The 19,702-nt window shown below is 41.0% G+C and overlaps 1 protein-coding gene and 1 pseudogene across 2 annotated transcripts; both read left to right on the plus strand.

Annotated features, from left to right (window-relative positions):
• Positions 1 to 3,837: 3,837 nt before the first annotated feature.
• LOC308241163 (EKC/KEOPS complex subunit GON7-like) lies at positions 3,838 to 4,572 on the plus strand (annotated as a pseudogene). The gene is made up of 2 exons: positions 3,838 to 3,924; positions 4,357 to 4,572. The product of its transcript is annotated as an EKC/KEOPS complex subunit GON7-like (transcript).
• A 5,389-nt stretch (positions 4,573 to 9,961) lies between these two features.
• LOC308242105 (pinin-like) lies at positions 9,962 to 12,115 on the plus strand (the record flags this gene model as incomplete). Its single annotated transcript, XM_080655984.1, is given in 3 exon segments — positions 9,962 to 11,731; positions 11,733 to 11,948; positions 11,951 to 12,115. Coding segments are annotated over 3 exon segments (2,133 nt in total). The 5' UTR covers positions 9,962 to 9,979.
• Between the last annotated feature and the right edge of the window lie 7,587 nt (positions 12,116 to 19,702).

The raw sequence follows: 19,702 nt of genomic DNA on the forward strand, positions 1-19,702 counted from the left end.
AATGCAGAGCTGGAGATTGGTCCTTTTTTACTCTGTTAAAAGGACAACAATTTTCCTTTTGCTTTATATTTTTTCCCCTACCTTATCCCTCCAGAACTTGGCAATTCTTAATGAGTGAGTCATGGTAATACATTTGTTTGCATAAATTCAATAAAATAAATTTCCAATTGTGGTTTTATTAACTAAGATTTTGACTGGAATGTCATACCTGAGAGAGACATACCTGGACTCTGGATGTCACCAGAAAGTTTTAAGGAATTGAGATTGACTTTCAAAGCAAATAAAATCCCATTAAAGAAATGGCCTATTACCTTGCTTGGTCATGTGCTTCATGGCAGTCTTTCCAGGTAAGGAACAAAGGTTGCTTTCCTGGGAGGTGGCAAGGAAGAAACCTCAAGACATTTTGGGAAACTCACGAGCTTGAGGACTTTACCCAAACCTATAGGGATTGCAGGCAAAGCCTGATGCAACTATGTGGCTTTGCTTCTTCGCCCAAAGGGGCTGATGAAAGCTCAATCTGAAGATTCCTATAAGATTCCAGTGAAGTAGACTTAAGAAAGACTAAATGATCAATTTTTATTCTTGTTGTGTTTATGCAAATAATTGGGTGAAATTAAAACTGTACTTAATTTAATGCAGTCTCTTTGATAAAAATTGAAGGTAATTTTAGGGAGAAAAAGTATGGTTTTTTAAAAATATATTTTTATTCATATCAGAGAGGAAGGGAGAGAGAGAGAGAGAGAGAGAGAGAGAGAGAGAGAGAGAGAGAGAGAGAGAGAGAGAGAAACATCAATGATGAGAGAGAACCATTGATCGGCTACCTCCTGCACACCCCACGCTGGGGATTGAGTCTGCAATCCGGGCATATGCCCTTCACTGGAATTGAACCTGGGACCCTTCAGCCTGCTCTATCCACTGAGCCAAACCATCTAGGACAGAAAACATATGTTTTAATGGAAATCACAATACCCAATTATGAATATTGCACTTTAGTGCAGTTAATTGTTTTCAAAGTTTTGTTTTTCACTTGTGAACTGAACTGGTTCCTGAATTCTTCCAGTTTTCTTCAATCCTCCAAGCTAATATTTCATTTTTCTCCCATCTTTGAACTAGGAACTATTGGAAACTAAAACTTTTCTCTAAGGCTGTGTCTGTATATACCATACAGAATTTACCTCAGCACCTGCTGACATCATGAAAGATGTTCAAACTACAGACAAAGAGAATCTATCAGATTGTCACTGCTTGATTTCATTCCAGCGAAAACCTTAAATCTGGAAGTCTCCTTAACTGACAGTCTTACAGACTCAGAAACTGGTTTATTACTTGCTGTGTTCATTAACCTTTGTGTTTTGTTTCCTTCGTCCTGTTTTCATAGGATGTATGCCTATGAACTTATTCATCTGATTGCTTGTTTACATGGTATAGGCCTTACTTTAGGAGCCCATCTGCATTGCCAGCTCCTGAAATGAGACTCATTGGTTTGGCTGGCTTAACTTGTTGTCAGAACTAGATGGCTGAGTTGGTGAAATATGGAGTGGACCATCAGCATCACTTGAAACTGCTTTCCCTTTTCTGCCCAAATGATTCAGACATAAAGGACCTAAAAGTTCTTCAGGGGGAAACCTTATAATATTCCCCTCAGCCTAATTTGAGTTAAGGCTGGTAGACAAAAGAGCTTCAGACAGGTGTGACATACCTCCATCCAGGGAAGCCACTCCTTCAACTTAATCTGGGACACTGTAAAGTTAGTTCCTCCCTCTATCACTACGGTTTTACTTCTCACCAGATCTTTAGTTACAATAATTCTTCTCATTTTTGGATTATTCCTTTTAACCTTCTTGTCAAATTTATTACCTCTACAATTATAATGATGACAGCTTGTCCAGCAAGGCCATCCTTTAGACAGTGCCATCCTGTATAACACTGTGTATGATGCTTCCTAAGGATAGTGCCAAACTGACCTTGACTTTGCAAAATCCCCCTTCTCGTTATAAAGACCCCCTTCCCTTTTTCTTCTTTCTTCCTTTGGCAGATAGGAAGAACCTCTGGGCCTGGGAATAGGCAAGACTACACCCCTTGACAACAAGAAGCAGCTACAGAAGATGAGACCTTCATCTATTTATCTTTGTAAGATTACAAGGCATAAGGTCTTCAGTGGGGCAGTGCGGGGGGAGGGAAATGTTACCATGGGTAGTCAGCTACATATTAACAAAAAAGGAAGCAAAGGTAATTGGACATTATTGAGCCTAATTGCTTCATGGGGCTCATGCTTGCCAGCCCAACTTTATACACTCCCCAGGGAACCACTGATCTGTTTCCACAGATCACTGGAGAAAGGATAGAACAAAAGGGAAGGTGAGCACATGTGCAATAAAAGTCAAAATGGTGCAGGGGCAAGTATTTCTATGAGGCATGCAACTGTAGAGGTCTGTCAATCCAATCTGGAAAAGGAAAATAGATTGGTCAGGGGGTGGACCGACCAGGAATGCACAAAAGCTTGGGAAGTGGATTGGTTTTTTTGAAAGGGATCCTGGTCTTTTCCAAGCCCAAGATAACATAACCCCAGGGAAACAAAGAAGAACTCTTTCTCGTGCCCATGCAGGCTCCAAAGAACTAAGCTTTAATATGAAACAGAAATTCTGGAACTGGCCTTTATTTTCGCCTTGAAGAAGACAAGATTGGACTGAGGGAAATGGGACATTGAAAACCCAGGGGCAGCCTTCTATTTCCACCTGAATAAATCTTGCCACACCACAGTCTCCCACACATGGGTCCTTGGAATGCTTTTCTCGCAATCCCACAAGAGAATACAATTTCCACAGACAGCAACAGGACCTACCATTAGGAGCAATGACTCAGTATTTGATAATGCAGTGTTTACTGCGATGTTACAGAACAGAATTCCTGGGGAAAGCTGTGAGGCCGGGCAGAGGCAGCTCAACTGCCTGGTTCCTGGTCAAACTGTGTTCTCAGTGCGGGAAGCACTTTTCTGCCTTTGCAGAGCCTGTACCAGCACAAGTGTTGTTGAATGCTGTGATTTAGTCACTGACTGTGCCCCTACTATATGCCAAGTCCTACCTGAAGATCACCACTCTCGGTGAGTTGCCAGCCCCCTATACAGGCTGTGAGCATCCCCTAAGCCCAGAGACTTGATAGGAGTCCTCCTTCAGCCACAATCCACAGCCTCGATCCAGATTCCAGGATCCCACCAGCTTCCCTTTGTGGAAGCTAGGAAACAAGCAAAAGAAAGAAAAACATCCACAGGGTGTATGTGCATTCCGTGACAGAGGGAAATCTGCTTCATTATTTATGACTACTTGACTCATGGGCAACTTTTTCAGTGCATGTGTTTCAAGAAACTTACATTCATACAGTTTTCTAGATTTCAGATGGACAATAAATCTGAATGTTCTTCCTGGGCTAAGCTAAGCTAATACGGAAATGTGACCCATATTCAGAAGGCATTTCTGTCCTTGGTTACCAGCCCACTCTGGTTTAGGGCAGTCCAAGTGTGCGAGCACCAGCTCTGAGCAGGCAGGAGAAACTCAGTTGCACCCCAGGCCAGAGCTTTACCAGCCACAGCTAACTGAATTCGTCCCTGCCAGGAACAGAAAACAGCTTGTGGGATCTTGGAAATCCTCTCATTGTCCCCAGTTAACCTTCTGATGAAGTAGCTTCTTGGGTATAAATATTTAGATTCTCAATATTTATTACCCTTGTGGTTCTTTTAAAAATTACTGTTTGCGCCCTTCTCCCACCTGAGCCAGCTGAGGGCTAGTTTCCGCTTCCAGGTGGTAGTTCCTGGTGGTGTCTTCTGGTAGCTCAGTGGTTGCCATGGAGATTTTGGGTGAGTACATTGGTCTGGACTGGCAGCGGCAACAGCTGCGGGTATCCTGTGAGGTGCCCCACCACACTGACCCAGTGGTTCTCAACCTTTCTAATGCCGTGACCCTTTAATACAGTTTCTCATGTTGTGGTGACCCCCAACCACAAAATTATTTTCGTTGCTACTTCATAACTGTAATTTTGCTACTGTTATGAATTGTAATGTAAATATCTGTGTTTTCTGATGGTCTTAGGCGACCCTGCTAGCGGTTCGACCCACAGGTTGAGAACCGCTGCTGTAGAGCCTAAGACCATTGGAAAACACAGATATTTACATTATGATTCATTATTTACATTATTCGATATTTACATTATTTACATTATTCAATATTTACATTACAATTCATAACGTAGCAAAGTTACAGTTATGAAGCAGCAATGAAAATAATTTTATGGTTGGGGGTCACCACAACATGAGGAACTGTATTAAAGGGTCGCGGCATTAAGAAGGTTGATAACCACTGCTAGTACAGGGCCTATTGTCTAGGCCTGGCCCAGATGAGGGAGCTGGTGGCCAAGCTCTTGGACCCCCAAGTGTAGCGGGAAGCACAGGACAGAGCAGCGGCACCTCCAGACGAGGCCTTGGATGGTGATAATGAAGATGATGCAGAAGATGAAAACAACATTGATAACAGAACTAACTCAGATGGACCATCTGCAAAACAGCCAAAAACATCATCTTGACAATAGCTTGTATGAAATGTAAAAGACTGCTGCCATGCTTGCTTCTGCAGCCCACATACTAAAATTGGAACAATACAGAGAAGATTAGCATGACCCCTGCACAAGGATGACACACAAATTTGTGACGCGTTAAAAAAAAAAGACTACAACCATATCAACATCTGCTCTAATTTAGAAAAGCATTTGTTTTGTTCCCCTGGCACAGTTTTGTCAAAGAAAAAAACTTCTGTTTCCAGCAAAGAAAGATATAATAAATGTTTAGAAATGAAAAAAATAACTTTTCAGCTGAGATAAAAGATCTTACCTATTTGTAAGTGATATAGGTTAAAAAAATAACTTAGTCTTGCCATAAGAATTGTTTGGTTCTGTACATTCTGCGTGACAGGAGAGGGAGGAAATGTTGCTAAGCCACACCACACATCCATCCCCAAAACTCCACTATCACCTAGCAACAGGCTGCCTGATATGACCCTAAGGGTACTGTGAAGTAGAACCTCCATAGATATGTTGCCTGACAGGCCTATTTGCCTTTTCTCTTCTGGACAGTCATTCAGTCTTGCAACAGATGGGTTTATTGAGTGCTTATAAGTCCTTGCCATGTACTAGGCATACACAGATCAAAAGATGAGGCCTTCAGGGAGAGTTCAGCCTGGTTTTGAAGAGAACAGAAACAGATGATTATGCTATAGTGTAGTAGTTGCTAGTATAAAGAAATAAAAAACAGTTTTATCTAAACAGCCTAAAGTTCTCTCTAGAAGTCTGGCTTTATTTGGGAAAACAACTTGATAAACTTCTGGGTCAGGATTTGGCACATGAGAGACAGTTGTTGCTGGAAAGAAGAGTCAAGAGTCAAGGGTGGGAATTTCTGAAAAAGGTGGGGGGGCGGGAGGGAGCACTGATTGCCCAGCTATAAGAAATCCTAGCTGGAGCACAAGTTTAAAGAGTAGTGTGGCCCTACCTGGTTTGGCTCAGTAGATAGAGGGTTGGCCTACAGACTAAAAGGTCCCAGGTTCAATTCTAGTCAAGGGCACATGCTTGGGTTGCAGGCTCAATCCCCAGTAGGGGATGTGCAGTAGGCAGCCAGTCAATGATTCTCTCATCATTGATGTTTCTATCTCCCTATCCCTCTCCCTTCCTCTCTGAAATCAATAGAAATATATTTTAAAAAATAAGAGTAATGTGGATTATAAGTTCTTTGCTTTTAAAAGCACTCTCTATGAACCATAAACCTTCAATAAATATTCTTCTGCTCAGAACAGAATTCAGATCACTTTTATCGTGAAGGGAGAGATACAAAGAGAAAGCACCAGAGATAAAAAGCCACAATATTTAGAGAAATGATCAGTTTGGCTAAGGCTGAAAATTGGCAGGATTGTAACCTTTAGTACATAATCACCACACATACACACACACACACACACACACACACACACACACACACACACGCACATACACACAACTTCAGAGAAATATTGGGATGGTCACTGATTTCCAGTCTGAGAAGCTGGGTAATAAGACCTGAGTTAATCCTATCCAGATCTTAAGAAGTCGTGAGACCTGGGCCAACACCAGGCTTTCCTGTAGCACAGGTGAGGGGAAGAGAGTCAGAGAAAGGTGCCCAGTGGATGTGGCTCCCATGAGAACTTCCGGGAAGGAGAAGGGAGCATGAGCAAAAGCAAAGGAAGCAAACCTCAGAAAATGGAGAATTTGTCATAATGTGATGGGGCCACATTTAGTAAGAAGTAGAGCAGAGGTATAAACCTCGGAGCTAACATTTCAGCTTCTAAAAATACAACTATATTTTTCTCTCAAATTCAGTTCTCAGGAGTATGGCTCTATCTACCTTCAAGAGTGTCACTATGTCCAGAGGTAGGTAAATGACTAGATAGATAGATAGATAGATAGATAGATAGATAGATAGATAGATAATAGAAAGATGATAGATAACAAGGAAGGACAGAAAATACCTAGAGAATGTTAGGAAGGGTGAGGTCATGAGAGGAACTGACCCAGCTCCCCACGGCGGGAGGCCATCGGGCCGAGAAGGAGGAGGGACCTCCCGCCTATGGGAGAATCTATTCCCTCAGAAGATAGAGGCCCAGAGCCCAGGCTGGGCTCCACAAACCAGCGCACCAGATCTGAGACCCACAGCACCCATATCATCAGCAGTGAAAGGCGGCAGAGCTGCTGGCTGCAACAGAGCCTGGAGCTCGTAGACCACAGCTGGTTGGAGAGAAAGTAGTTTTGTTTGTTTGTTTGTTTGTTTGTTTGTTTTTCTTTTTCTTCTCTAAACCAAGAGCCCAGGAGTTTTCATTTGTAACTACTAACCTGAGGCTTCAGTGCAGGGAGGGAGACATGTACTCCAAGTGCCTGGGGAGTGGCTGAGGTGGGAAGCATTGCAGAGAGACTTGGTGGAACAGCAGCCAGGAGCATTTGGTCATAGGTTCCCAAACCAAAACAGCCATTTTTCCTGAGAGGAGCTAGCCACTTCCAGCAGCCAGAGGGCAGGTAAAGGAAAAAAAACCCACCCTATGTGTTACAGCTTGCTCCACCCACAGGTGCCCTGCCTGCCATACTCTGCATTTTGAGCTTTTCAGAAGAAACAAAAGCAGAGGCCAAGCTTGTGGGTTTGAAGTCTCAAGGTGCCATCAGTGACTGGATTGGGGGAGGGACCATCTGCCCCAATATCATGGGAACCAGACTGATGTTTTCTCCACATGGGAGAACTGATAAAAACTCCAGGTTTCCAGCCAACCCCATTGGTCTCAATACCAGGATCTCTGTCCTACACTTGTGGGGAGGACTAGCTCTGGGACAGAAAAAAACACCCACCATATTCCCTGAAAGCTAAACAGCACCTCCTCTGCCTAAGGCCCTTTCAAAAAAAGACCATTGAGTAATTAAGATTGACAGCTGGCTAGCAGGCAAAGGTGGAAAGAGGAAGAGCCAGGGGAACCAAGGGAAGTTTGCTGACCCAGCCCCGGGTCCTGTGCGGCTAACAAACCTACTTTAGGGGGCAGATTTGCCCCTCCTACTTGCAACCAAGGCATGTGGAGATGGACACAAGCAGTGGACTGGTGGATCCCTTGGAGCTTAAGCAGGTTGCCAAAAGCCAAAAAACAGTGCATGACAGTGGTTAGCAACTAAGATCCTAACAGGAAGCCCAGAAATGGCAGACAGAAAATAAAAGTGGAATCCAAAGTGAGCTCCCATGGGGCATTAAACGCGACTAAAACAAACACCACTTCATTTTTTTTCTCCTTTTTTTTCTTTTGTCTTTTTCCTCCTTTTTTCTTCTCTTTTCTTTTTTGAGTTTTTCTCTTTCCTTCCTTTTTTCCCTTTTAATATTTGTCTTCTTTATCTGTTTTATTGATTTGTTATTATTCTAGTCTCTGTTGTTTTGTTCACATATCTAATTTCCCTCTTCTCTTTGCCTACTCAATGTTTTTCTTTTTTCTTATTTTTACTACTCAATTTTTTTGCTCTATTTTCTTTCTCTTTGCTTTTCTCCTGCTTACTCATGTTTTATTTTTCTTAATTTAGGGCTACCTACTTTCTCCTCTATTTTCCTTTTCAAATTTTTTCTTATCTATTCATTTCGTTTATTCCTCCTTTATTTTAAACCATTTTCCTTCCCCTATTCTTCTAATTGTTTATTCTTACTTTCTTTATTTCAGCCCTGCATCTACATATTCTGCCCACCTTGGGGTTGTGTGTGTGTGTGTGTGTGTGTGTGTGTGTGTGTGCTTTTTTTTTGTTTGTGCTTTTATTTGTTGATTTGTTTTGTTTTCTCCTAGTATTTTTTTTCTTTCCTTTTTTCTATCATTCTTGTTCTCTTTTCTCTTTACTAACTCTCTACTGGGTGGTTTCTTTTGTTGGTGCTGTAGGGGTCTTATGTACATTTTTGTTTTGTATTTTTTTATTGTGTTTTGTTCTGTTCAATCAGCACCTCCACAACAGCTAGCATGACATAATCAGGGTGAGCCATATAGTCAGCCATCCTGAGAGGAGATTCCATCCATGTCAGGATAATAACATTCAAAACAGAACTACAACAGGAGAACCCAAATAACTCAAGTAATGGGCTCTCCTAGAGCACCTAGCTCAGGAGATCTAAAATACTACACCACTGGGTCCCACAAAACACCAACTACATAAGACCACCCCACAAAATCTGGAAGGCATTAGCAGTTCCCTCTATCTATCTATCTATCTATCTATCTATCTATCTATCAACTACTCATAGGCATAATACATAGACACAAAAACAAAGGAACAGCAAAAATGGGGAGACAAAGAAACAACCCCCAAATTAAAGAAAAGGAGGAAACACCAGAAAATGAACTAAATGAAATGGAGGTAAACAATTTGTCAGGTAAAGAATTCAGAGTAATGGTAATAAGGGTGCTCAAATGATTCAGTGAGAATTACAAGCAACTTAATGAGAATTATAAGATTCTCAATGAGAGCTACACCAACATGAAAAGAGATCTTGAAACAATAAATAAAAATCAATTGGATTTGAAATGACATAGCCAAAATAAAGAACACCCTTGAAGGTTTCAACAGTAGACTAGAAGAAGCTGAGGAATGAATTAGTGAATTAGATGACAAGGTAGAAAAAAACACCCATTCAGAGCAGCAAATGGGGGAAAAAGATTAAAAAGCAGGAGGAGAGTTTAAGGGAGCTTTGGGACAACATAAAACATAACAACATTCTCATCATAGAGGTACCAGAAGGAGAAGAACCCAAGCAAGGAACAGAGAATTTGTTTGGAGAAATAATGGTGGAAATTTTCCTAACCTGGTAAAAGAAAAAGTCACTCAAGTCCAGGAAACATAAAGAGTAGCCAAAATGGCCAAAACCGGTTTGGCTCAGTGGATAGAGCGTCAGCTTGCGGACTGAAAGGTCCCAGGTTCGATTCCGGTCAAGGGCATGTAACTTGGTTGCGGGCACATCCCCAGTAGGAGGTGTGCAAGAGGCAGCTGATCGATGTTTCTCTCTCATCGATGTTTCTGACCATCTATCACTCTTCCTTCCTCTCTGTAAAAAATCAATAAAAATATATATATATATTAAAAAAAAAAAAACGTATAAAAAAAAAAAAAGAGTAGCCAAAATGAACCTCAAAAGACCCACACCTAGGAACACATTAATTTAAATGGCAAACATTAACGACAAAGACAGAATCTTAAAGGCAGCAAAAGAGAGATAGAAAGTTACCTACAAGGGAGCTCCCATTAGAATGTCAGCTGACTTCTCAATAGAAACACTTCAGGCCAGAAGGGAATGAAAGTATACAAGGTAAAGAAAACAAGGGGACTGAACCCAAGACTACTCTATCCAGTAAGGCTATCATTCAAAATCAAAGGTGAGAGCAGTCTTGAAGCCTGCTGCAGGGAGAAGATGGCGGTCGCAGTAAGAACTTTGCAGGAGCAGCTAGAAAAGGCCAAAGAGAGCCTAAAGAACGTGGATGAGAATATTCGCAAGCTCACTGGGCAGGATCCGAATGACGTGAGGCCCATCCACACCAGATTGCTGGCCCTTTCTGGTCCTGGTGGAGGTAGAGGACATGGTAGTTTATTGCTGAGGCGTGGATTCTCAGATAGTGGAGGAGGACCCCCAGCCAAACAGAGAGACCTTGAAGGGGCAGTCAGTAGGCTGGGCGGGGAGCATCAGACAAGGAGAGAATCACGCCAAGAAAGCAACCCAGAGGATGATGATGTTAAAAAGCCAGCTTTGCAGTCTTCAGTTGTAGCTACCTCCAAAGAGCGTACATGGAGAGACCTTATCCAGGATCAAAATATGGATGAAAAAGGAAAGCAAAGGAATCGGCAAATATTTGGCTTGTTGATGGGCACCCTTCAGAAATTTAAACAAGAGTCTACTGTCGCTACTGAAAGGCAAAAGAGACGCCAGGAAATTGAACAAAAACTTGAAGTGCAGGCAGAAGAGGAGAGAAAACAGGTTGAAAATGAGAGGAGAGAACTACTTGAAGAGAGGTGTGCAAAACAGACAGAACTGCAGCTTTTGGAGCAGAAGGTTGAGCTTGCGCAGCTGCAAGAAGAATGGAATGAGCATAATGACAAGATAATTAAATATATAAGAACTAAGACAAAGCCCCATTTGTTCTATATTCCTGGAAGAATGTGTCCAGCTACCCAAAAACTAATAGAAGAGTCACAGAGAAAAATGAATGCTTTATTTGAAGGTAGACGCATCGAATTTGCAGAACAAATAAATAAAATGGAGGCTAGGCCTAGAAGACAATCAATGAAGGAAAAAGAGCATCAGGTGGTGCGTAATGAAGAACAGAAGGCGGAACAAGAAGAGGGTAAGGTGGCTCAGCGAGAGGAAGAGTTGGAGGAGACAGGTAATCAGCACAATGATGTAGAAATAGAGGAAGAAGAAAAGGAAATAAGTATAGTTCATAGTGATGCAGAGAAAGAACAGGAGGAGGAGGAACAAAAACAGGAAATGGAGGTTAAGACGGAAGAGGAAACTGAGGTAAGGGAAAGTGAGAAGCAGCCAGATAGTCAACCTGAGGAAGTTATGGATGTGCTAGAAATGGTGGAGAGTGTCAAAAATGTAATTGCTGAGCAGGAGGTAATGGAAACCAATCAAGTTGAAAGTTTAGAACCTTCAGAAAATGAAACTAACAAGGAATTGGAGCCAAAAATGGAATTTGAAGTTGAGCCAGAGAAAGAATGTAAGTCTCTTTCTCCTTCGAAAGAGAATGCTAATGCTCTAGAAATGGGAAATGAGCCTGAGGACAAAGAAGAGAAAGAATCTGAGCCCCAACCTGAGCCTATGGCTCAGCCTCAGCCCCAGCCCCAGCCCCTGGCTCAGCCTCAGCCTCAGCTTCAATCTCAGTCCCAACCAGTACTCCAGCCCCAGCCTCTCTCTCAGCCTGAGACTTTGCCATTAGCCCTTGTACAGTCATCACCTCAGGTTATTCAGGAGCAAGGGCATTTACTACCTGAAAGGAAGGAGTTTCCTATAGGATTGGTAAAACTCACTGAGGTGACAGTAGAGCCAGTGTTGACAGTACATCCGGAGAGCAAATCCAAAACCAAAACTAGGAGCAGAAGTAGAGGTCGAGCTAGAAATAAAATAAGCAAGAGTAGAAGTCGGAGCAGTAGCAGTAGTAGTTTTAGTCAGTTCAACCAGTAGCAGCAGTGGAAGCAGTTCCAGCAGTGGCAGTAGTAGTAGTCGAAGTAGTTCCAATAGCAGCTCCAGTACAAGTAGTAGTAGTGAGAGTAGAAGTCAGAGTAGGGGCCGGGGACATAATAGAGATAGAAAGCACAGAAGGAGCGTGGGGCGGAAGCGAAGGGATACATCAGGAGTAGAAAGGAGTCACAAATCTTCAAACGGAGGCACAAATCTTCAAAAAGAGGCAGTAGTAGAGATACAAAAGGATCAAAGGATAAGAATTCCCGGTCCGACAGAAAGAGGTCTATATCAGAGAGTAGTCGATCAGGCAAAAGATCTTCAAGAAGTGAAAGAGACCGAAAATCAGACAGGAAAGACAAGAGGCGTTAATGGAAGAAGCCAGGCTTTCTTAGCCTATTCTTTGCAGCAGCAGATTTCTTGATGAGTAAAAGGATTACCTTTCCTTGTAAGGAGGATGCTGCCTTAAGAATTGCATGTTGTAAAAATATCTTTTTGGGAAATACAGACTGTTTGTTTACCAGACATTCTTGTACTTTTTGCATAATTTTGTAAGAGTTATTTATCAAAATTATGTGAGGTTCCAAAATATGTAATAATAATAATAATGATAATAATAATAATGATAATAATAATAAAAGATTAACATCCCTGGTCATCTTTGTTAAATATCCTATTCTCTTCATTAAGAATCTGTATATTTTAATAGGTAAATCTTTAAGTCTGTTCCCTTCTAATTCTATATCATACTTTGCTTTTGTAGAAATAAATGCTCATTTCTTTCATTACTTTTGGGATGTTCTTGACACTTGTATAATAAATATCCACTTGATGTTATTTTCAGCTTTTATCATTAGATACTGAACATGATTAGAATGTCTTTGAAGGTTTCCAATTTTACTTGCCTTAGACAATTATTTTGTGTTGTCAAAGTCAGATCTTTGCAGCTTTGGGGGGCCATAGTTCTTAGGATGTTTTACTATTTTTTCTAATTTCCCTTGTTATTTTTATCCCCATCTCATATTTACACCATAAATTTGGTATATAAATTAAAACAGTATGATTTGGTTGGCATTTTCTTCACAGTTATGGAACATTTTTTGTCTTCATTGTTTCTTTTGTGATGCAGCATATACATCTGTTAAAATAATCACTTCTTTCCAGGGGAGGGAGGTAGAAAAGTATATTCTAAACCTGATTTTTTAGTTTGTGGTCTTGTCTTAACTTTTGTGTTGGCTCTAACTGAAACATGCCAATAAGTGTTTTCAAGAATTTTTGTTGAAGTATTGTATGAAAGTTTACAAAATAAAGAAGGTTCATCTACACTTGAATCTGTAAACAAGATAACACAAGTGTACCAAGTGATTATTAACTTTGTTGTTTTATAAATTTGTATGAGTTTGGAGTATCTGTTGCCCATTACATGTGCAAATAAGTGTGGCTTAGATTTGTGAAAAAAAAAAAAAATCAAAGGTGAAATAAAGAGCTTCCTAGACAAAAACAGGATAAAAGACTATAGTAGACCAAACTAACACTGCAAAAAATGCTAAAGGGACTGGTGTAAGAGGAAGAAATGAAGAGAAAGAGAACAAAACAGGCATAAAGTATAAAATGGCAATAAATAAGTACCTATCAATAATAACCTTAAAGGTAAAAAGCTTAAATGCTCTGATTAAAAAAAAAAAAACATAGGGTAGCTGAATGGATAAGAAAACATGACCCATATATGGGCTGTCTACAAGAGACCCACCTCACAATAAAGAACTCACACAGAATGAAAGTAAAGGGATGGAAAAAAAATTTCCAGGCAAATGGAAATGGAAAATAAGCTGGGGTAGCAATACTCACATATGACAAAATAGACTTCAAACTGAAGGCCATAACAAGAGAGAATGAAGGCCAATTCATAATACTAAAGGAGTCCATCCAACAAGAGGATATAACCCTGGTAAACATATATGCACCAAATACAGGAGCATCCAAATATATAAAAAACTTCTGAAGGATTTTAAGGGAAAGAGTGACAGCAATACAATCATAATAGGGGACTTTAACACCCCACTGACATCACTTGATAGATCCTCTAGACAAAAAATCAACAAGGAAACAGCAATCCTAAACAACACACTGGATCAGATGGAATTAATTGACATTTTCAGTGCATTTCACCCAAAATCTATAGAATGCACATTCTTCCCAAGTGCACATGGGACATTTTCAAAGATAGACCACTTGTTATGACACAAACTAAGTTTCCACAAGTTCAGGAAGATTGAAATTATATCAAGCATCTTCCCAAATCACAATTGCATGAAATTAGAAATCAACTACTCATAAACAAACACCTGGAAGCTAAATAGCATACTTTTAAACAATGAGATCAAAGAAGAAATTAAAAACATTTTGGAAACAAATGAAAATGAACACACAACTGAAAATCTATGGACACAGTGAAAGCAGGTCTGAGAGGGAAGTTCATAGCAGACCTACCTCAAAAAAAACAAGAAAAAATTTTCATAAGTTGTATAACCCTACAACTTAAAGAATTAGAAAAAGAACAACAACCAAAAAAGCCCAGAGGGAGTAGAAGGAAGGAAATAATCAAGATCAGCAAGGAAGTAAATGACATAGAGACAAAAAATATATATATATAATACAAAACACCAATAAAAGCAAGAGCTGGTTCTTTGAAAAGATAAACAGGATTGATAAACCTCTAGTCAGAGTTATCAAGAAACAAAGAGAGAGGACCTAAATAAACAAAATCAGAAATGAAAAAGGCAAAGTAACAACTGACCCCACAGAAATACAAAGATTTATAAAAAAAAAAAAAAATACTGTGAACAACTATATTCCAACAAACTGTACAACCTGGATGAAATGGATATATTCTTGGAAAAATACAATCTTCCAAAATTCAGTCAGGAAGAATCAAAAATCCTGATTAGGCCAATAACTACTGATGAAATTGAAGCAATAATTAAAAAAACTTCCAGCAAACAAAAGATGGCTTCACAGGGGAGTTTTACCAAACATTCAAAGAATAACCTATCCTCCTCAAATTATTTTTAAAAAATTAAAGAAGGAAAACTTCCAAGCTCTTGTTACAAAACCAGCATTAGCCTAATTCCAAAACCAGATAAAGGTACTGCAAAGAACGAGATTTATAGGCCAATATCCCTGATGAATATAGATGCTAAAATTCTCAACAAAATATCAGCAAATTGGCCCAGCCAGTATGGCTCAGAGGTTGAATGCTGACCTAAGAACAGGAGAACCCTGGTTCGATTCATAGTCAGGGCATATGCCCAGGTGCTGGACTCAATTGCCAGTGTGGGCCATGCAAGATGCAGCCAATCAGTGATTCTCTCTAGTCATTGATGTTTCTATCTCTCTCTCTCTCTCTCCCTTCTTCTCTGAAACAATAAAAATGCATTATATATATATATATATATATATATATATATATATATATATATATATATATATATATATTATCACAGCAAAGTCAGATCCAGCAATACATTAAGATCATATACCATGACCAAGTGGGATTTATTCCACTTGGTCATGGTATATGACTAAGGCTGGTACAATATTCCCAAATCAATAAATGTGATACATCACATAAACAGATTGTAAGACAAAATTCACATGATCATATCAGTTGATGCATAAAAAGCAATAAACAAAATCCAATGCCATTTTTTGATAAAAACTCTCAGTAAAGTGGGAATAGAGGAATCATAACTCAACAAAACAAAAGGCTATGTATTACAAACCTTGAGCCAACATCAGAGTCAATGGGCAAACATTAAAACCATTTCCTCTGAGAACAGGAACAAGACAGGGATGCCCACTTTTGCCACTATTGTTCACCATAGTACTGGAAGTCTTAGCCATAGTGATCAGACAAGAAGGAAAAATAAAAGGCATCCAAATTGGAAAGGAGGAAGTAAAACTGTCATTATTTGCAGATAACATGCTATTGTCCATAGAAAAGCCTAAAGACTCCATCAAAAAACTACTAGATTTAATAAATGAATTAGAAAACATAGCATACAAAATTAACACCCAGAAATCTATGGCATTTTTATACATCAACTAGAGGCCCAGTGCATGAATTAGTGCCCTGGTGGGATCCCTCAGCCTGGCCTATGGGGATTGGGCCAAAACTGGCTCTCCAACATCTGCCGAGGGGTCCCGGATTGCGAGATGGCAGTTCTCGGGTGACGCACCCTGCAACCGGGCTCATTACCTGAGAACTGCAGCTGCAAAGTCACCGCAACTCGGCAGATCCTTCATTGAGCATCTGCCCGCTGGTGGTCAGTGCGTGTCATAGCTACCGGTCACCTGGTCGAACAGTCTGACAGTTGGCCAGTCAGTTAGGCTTTTATATCCTATATAATAAAAGCACAGTGACTGAACAGCGAAACAACCAGAATGACCAGTCGACCAGTTGCTATGACATGCACTGACCACCAGGGGGCAGACGCTCAACATAGTAGCTGCCCCCCGGTGGTCAGTGCACTCCCACAGTGGGAGCACTGCTCAGCTGACCAGGATGAGCAGTGCTCCCATAGCAGGAGCAGCTGCTCAGAGGGTGGGTCCACAACCGCTCAGCTGACTGAATGATCCCCAATCCCCAAAGGCCATGCCCCCCACCAGTGCACAAATCCCATGCATTGGGCCTCTAGTATATAGATAATGAACTCTCAGAAAGAGAAACTAAGCAAACAACCCCATTACCATTGCAACAACAACAAAAAAAATTAAGATACTTAGGAACAAACTTAACCATGGAGGTAAAAGACCTGTACTCAGAAAAATACAGGATGTTGAAAAAAGCGATAGAGGAAGACATAAACAAATGGAATACTATACTGTGTTCATGGATTGATAAAGTCAACATCATTAAAATGTCCATACTATCCAGAGCAATCTATGGATTCAATGGACTCCCTATTAAAATACCAATGGCATATTTCACAGATCTAGAAAAAACACTCCAAAAATTTATATGGAACCCCAAAAGACACTGAATAGCTGTAGAATCTTGAGAAAGAAGAACAAGGTTGGAGAAATTACAATACAAGATATCAAGTTATACTACAAAGCCACTGTAATCCAAACAGCCTGGCACTGGCACAAGAACAGGCATGTAGATGAATGGAACAGAACAGAGAATCCAGAAATCAACCCAGGCCATTATGCTCAATACATATTTGAAAAAGGAGGCAAGAGCATACAGTAGAGTAACAACACTCTTTTCAATAAATGATGTTGGGAAAACTGGATTGGCACATGAAAAAATAGGAAACTAGACCACCAACTTACACTATACACAAGAATAAACTCAAAATGGATAAAAGACTTACATATAAGATGTGAAACCATAAAAATTTTAGAAGAAACCATAAGCAGCAAAATCTCAGACATCTCTTATAGTAATACTAATGGCCCGGTGCATGAAATTTATGCACAGGGGGAGGGGGTTTCCTCAGCCCAGCCTGTACCCTCTCCAGTAGGGGACCCCTTGGGGGATGTCCGACCACTGATTTAGGGATCGGGCCTAAACTGGCAGTCGGACATCCTTCTCGCAATCTGGGACCGCTGGCTCCTAACCACTTACCTGCCTGCCTACATGATCTCCCCTAACTACCTCTGCCTGCCTGCCTGATTGCCCCTAAATGCCTTCCCCTGCTGGCCTGATCTCGCCCCCAAGTGCCCCTGCCTGCCTGATCACCCCTAACTGCCTTCCCCTGCCTACCTGATCACCCCTAACTGCCTTCTCCTGCCGGCCTGATCTCGCCCCCAACTGCCCTCTCTGCCTCAGCCCCCACCACCATGGCTTTGTCTGGAAGGAAGTTGGATGTCCGGAAGACGGCCAGTCAACCTGGTCTAATTAGCATATTACCCTTTTATTAGTATAGATAGATTATATAGGATAGGATTGCTTAAATGGGGGAGAAAAGCCTTTTTCAGCAGGAGGAGATGCTCTTGGCAGACAAAAATACATAATCCCTATATCTGGACTGATAGCCAGCCATATGCATTATGCTGCCAAACCGGTCATTAAAAAATTGAATCACGCCCTAGCTGGTTTGGCTCAGTGGATAGAGTGTCGGCCTGAGGACTGAAGGGTCCCAGGTTCAATTCCGGTCAAGGGCATGTACCTTGGTTGCGGGCACATCCCCAGTGGGGAGTGTGCAGGAGGCAGCTGATCGATGTTTCTCTCTCATCGATGTTTCTAACTCTCTATCCCTTTCCCTTCCTCTCTGTAAAAAATCAATAAAATATATTTTTTTTTAAATTTAAAAAAAAAATTGAATCACTTTCTTACACCTTACACCAAACAGCTGTTGCCCTTAAAACTCCTCCTCAGCCCCACCTTAGGTTCTGCCCTTCTCAGTTCACCCAGATTAGGTTCTGATTGGTTGGTTTCTATGCCAGTCAGGGTCAAAAGCTCTGCCTCCTAGGCAGCCATTGGCTCCTCACACTTCACCCAGATTTGATTCTGATTAGTCAGTTTCTATGATAGTCAGCATCTCCAGGCCTATCTCTGGGCCTGATCAGAGAGGCAAAGCTGATAAGCAGCCCCCGCAGAGGCCCGGAGAGAAAGAGAGGTGCAGTTGCTGGCCAGGCCCAGAGAAAAAAAGAGAGGCAAGAGCTGATCAACAGCTGCCATGAAGGCTATGGATCAGACCCTGCTTCTCTGTCCAGGCCTCTCTCTGGACCTAATCCGCAGCACCCTCGGCAGTCAGTGCTGGGTCACCACACCGGCAGTGGCAGACTGACTGCAGGACTGACTTCCGGTTGGTTGAGCCTTTGGTCATTACGGACCCTGGGTTTTTATATATTAAGAAGTTTACTGATACATCTCTGAGGGCAAAGGAAACTAAGGAGAAAATAAACAAAAGGGACTACATCAAAATGAAAGCTTCTGCACAGCAAAGGAAACTATTTAAAAAATGACAAGAGAGTGCACTACATGGGAGAACATATTCGCCAATGATACATCTGATAAGGGGTTAATTTCCAAAATATACAGGGGCTTCATACAACTTAACAAAAGGAAGACAAATAATCCAATTTAAAAAGGGGCCAGGCACCTAAATAGATACTTCTCCAAAGTGGACATGCAGAATGCCAAGAGACATAAGAAAAAATACTCAGTCACTACCCATCTGAATGATGCAAATCAAAACGACAATGAGGTATTTCCTCACACCTACCAGAATGGCTACCATCAACAAATCAACAAATGACAAGTGTTAGCAAAGATGTAGAGAAAAGGGAACCCTAGTACATTGCTGGTGGAATGCAGACTGGTGTAGCCACTGTGGAAAACAGTATGAAATTTCCTCAAAATATTAACAACAGAACTGCCATTTGACCCAGTGGTCCCACTTCTAGGAATATATCCTAAGAAACCTGAAACATCAATCAGAAAGAATATATGCACACATTTGTACATAGCAGCACAATTTACAATAGCTGAGATTTGGAAACAGCCCAAGTGCCCATTAACAGATGAGTAACTAAAAAAGCTGTGGTACATTTACACAATGGAATACTACACAGCTGTAAAAGAGAAAGAATTCTTACCATGTGCAACAGCATGAATCTATTTGGAGAGTATTATGCTAAGGGAAATAGCCAGTGAGAGAAAGATACATATCCTATGATCTCACTAATATGTTGAACCTAATGAATAAAATAAATGGATGAACAAAATAGATCCAGAGACATAGAAGCAAGGAAGAGACTGTTGAACCTCAGAGGGAAGGCAGGGGAAGAGATAAGCCAAAGAACTTGAATACATATATGCATAACCCATAGTCACTGATAGGGTGGTGAAGGCCTGGGGTTGGGGGGTGGGAGTGGGCTAGAAGAGGTCAATAGGGGATAAAGGGGGACATATGTCATATTTTCAACAATAACGATTTTTTTAAAAGG

This window comes from Plecotus auritus, assembly GCF_963455305.1.
Source record: "Plecotus auritus genome assembly, chromosome: 2".
Classification (NCBI taxonomy): domain Eukaryota; kingdom Metazoa; phylum Chordata; class Mammalia; order Chiroptera; family Vespertilionidae; genus Plecotus; species Plecotus auritus.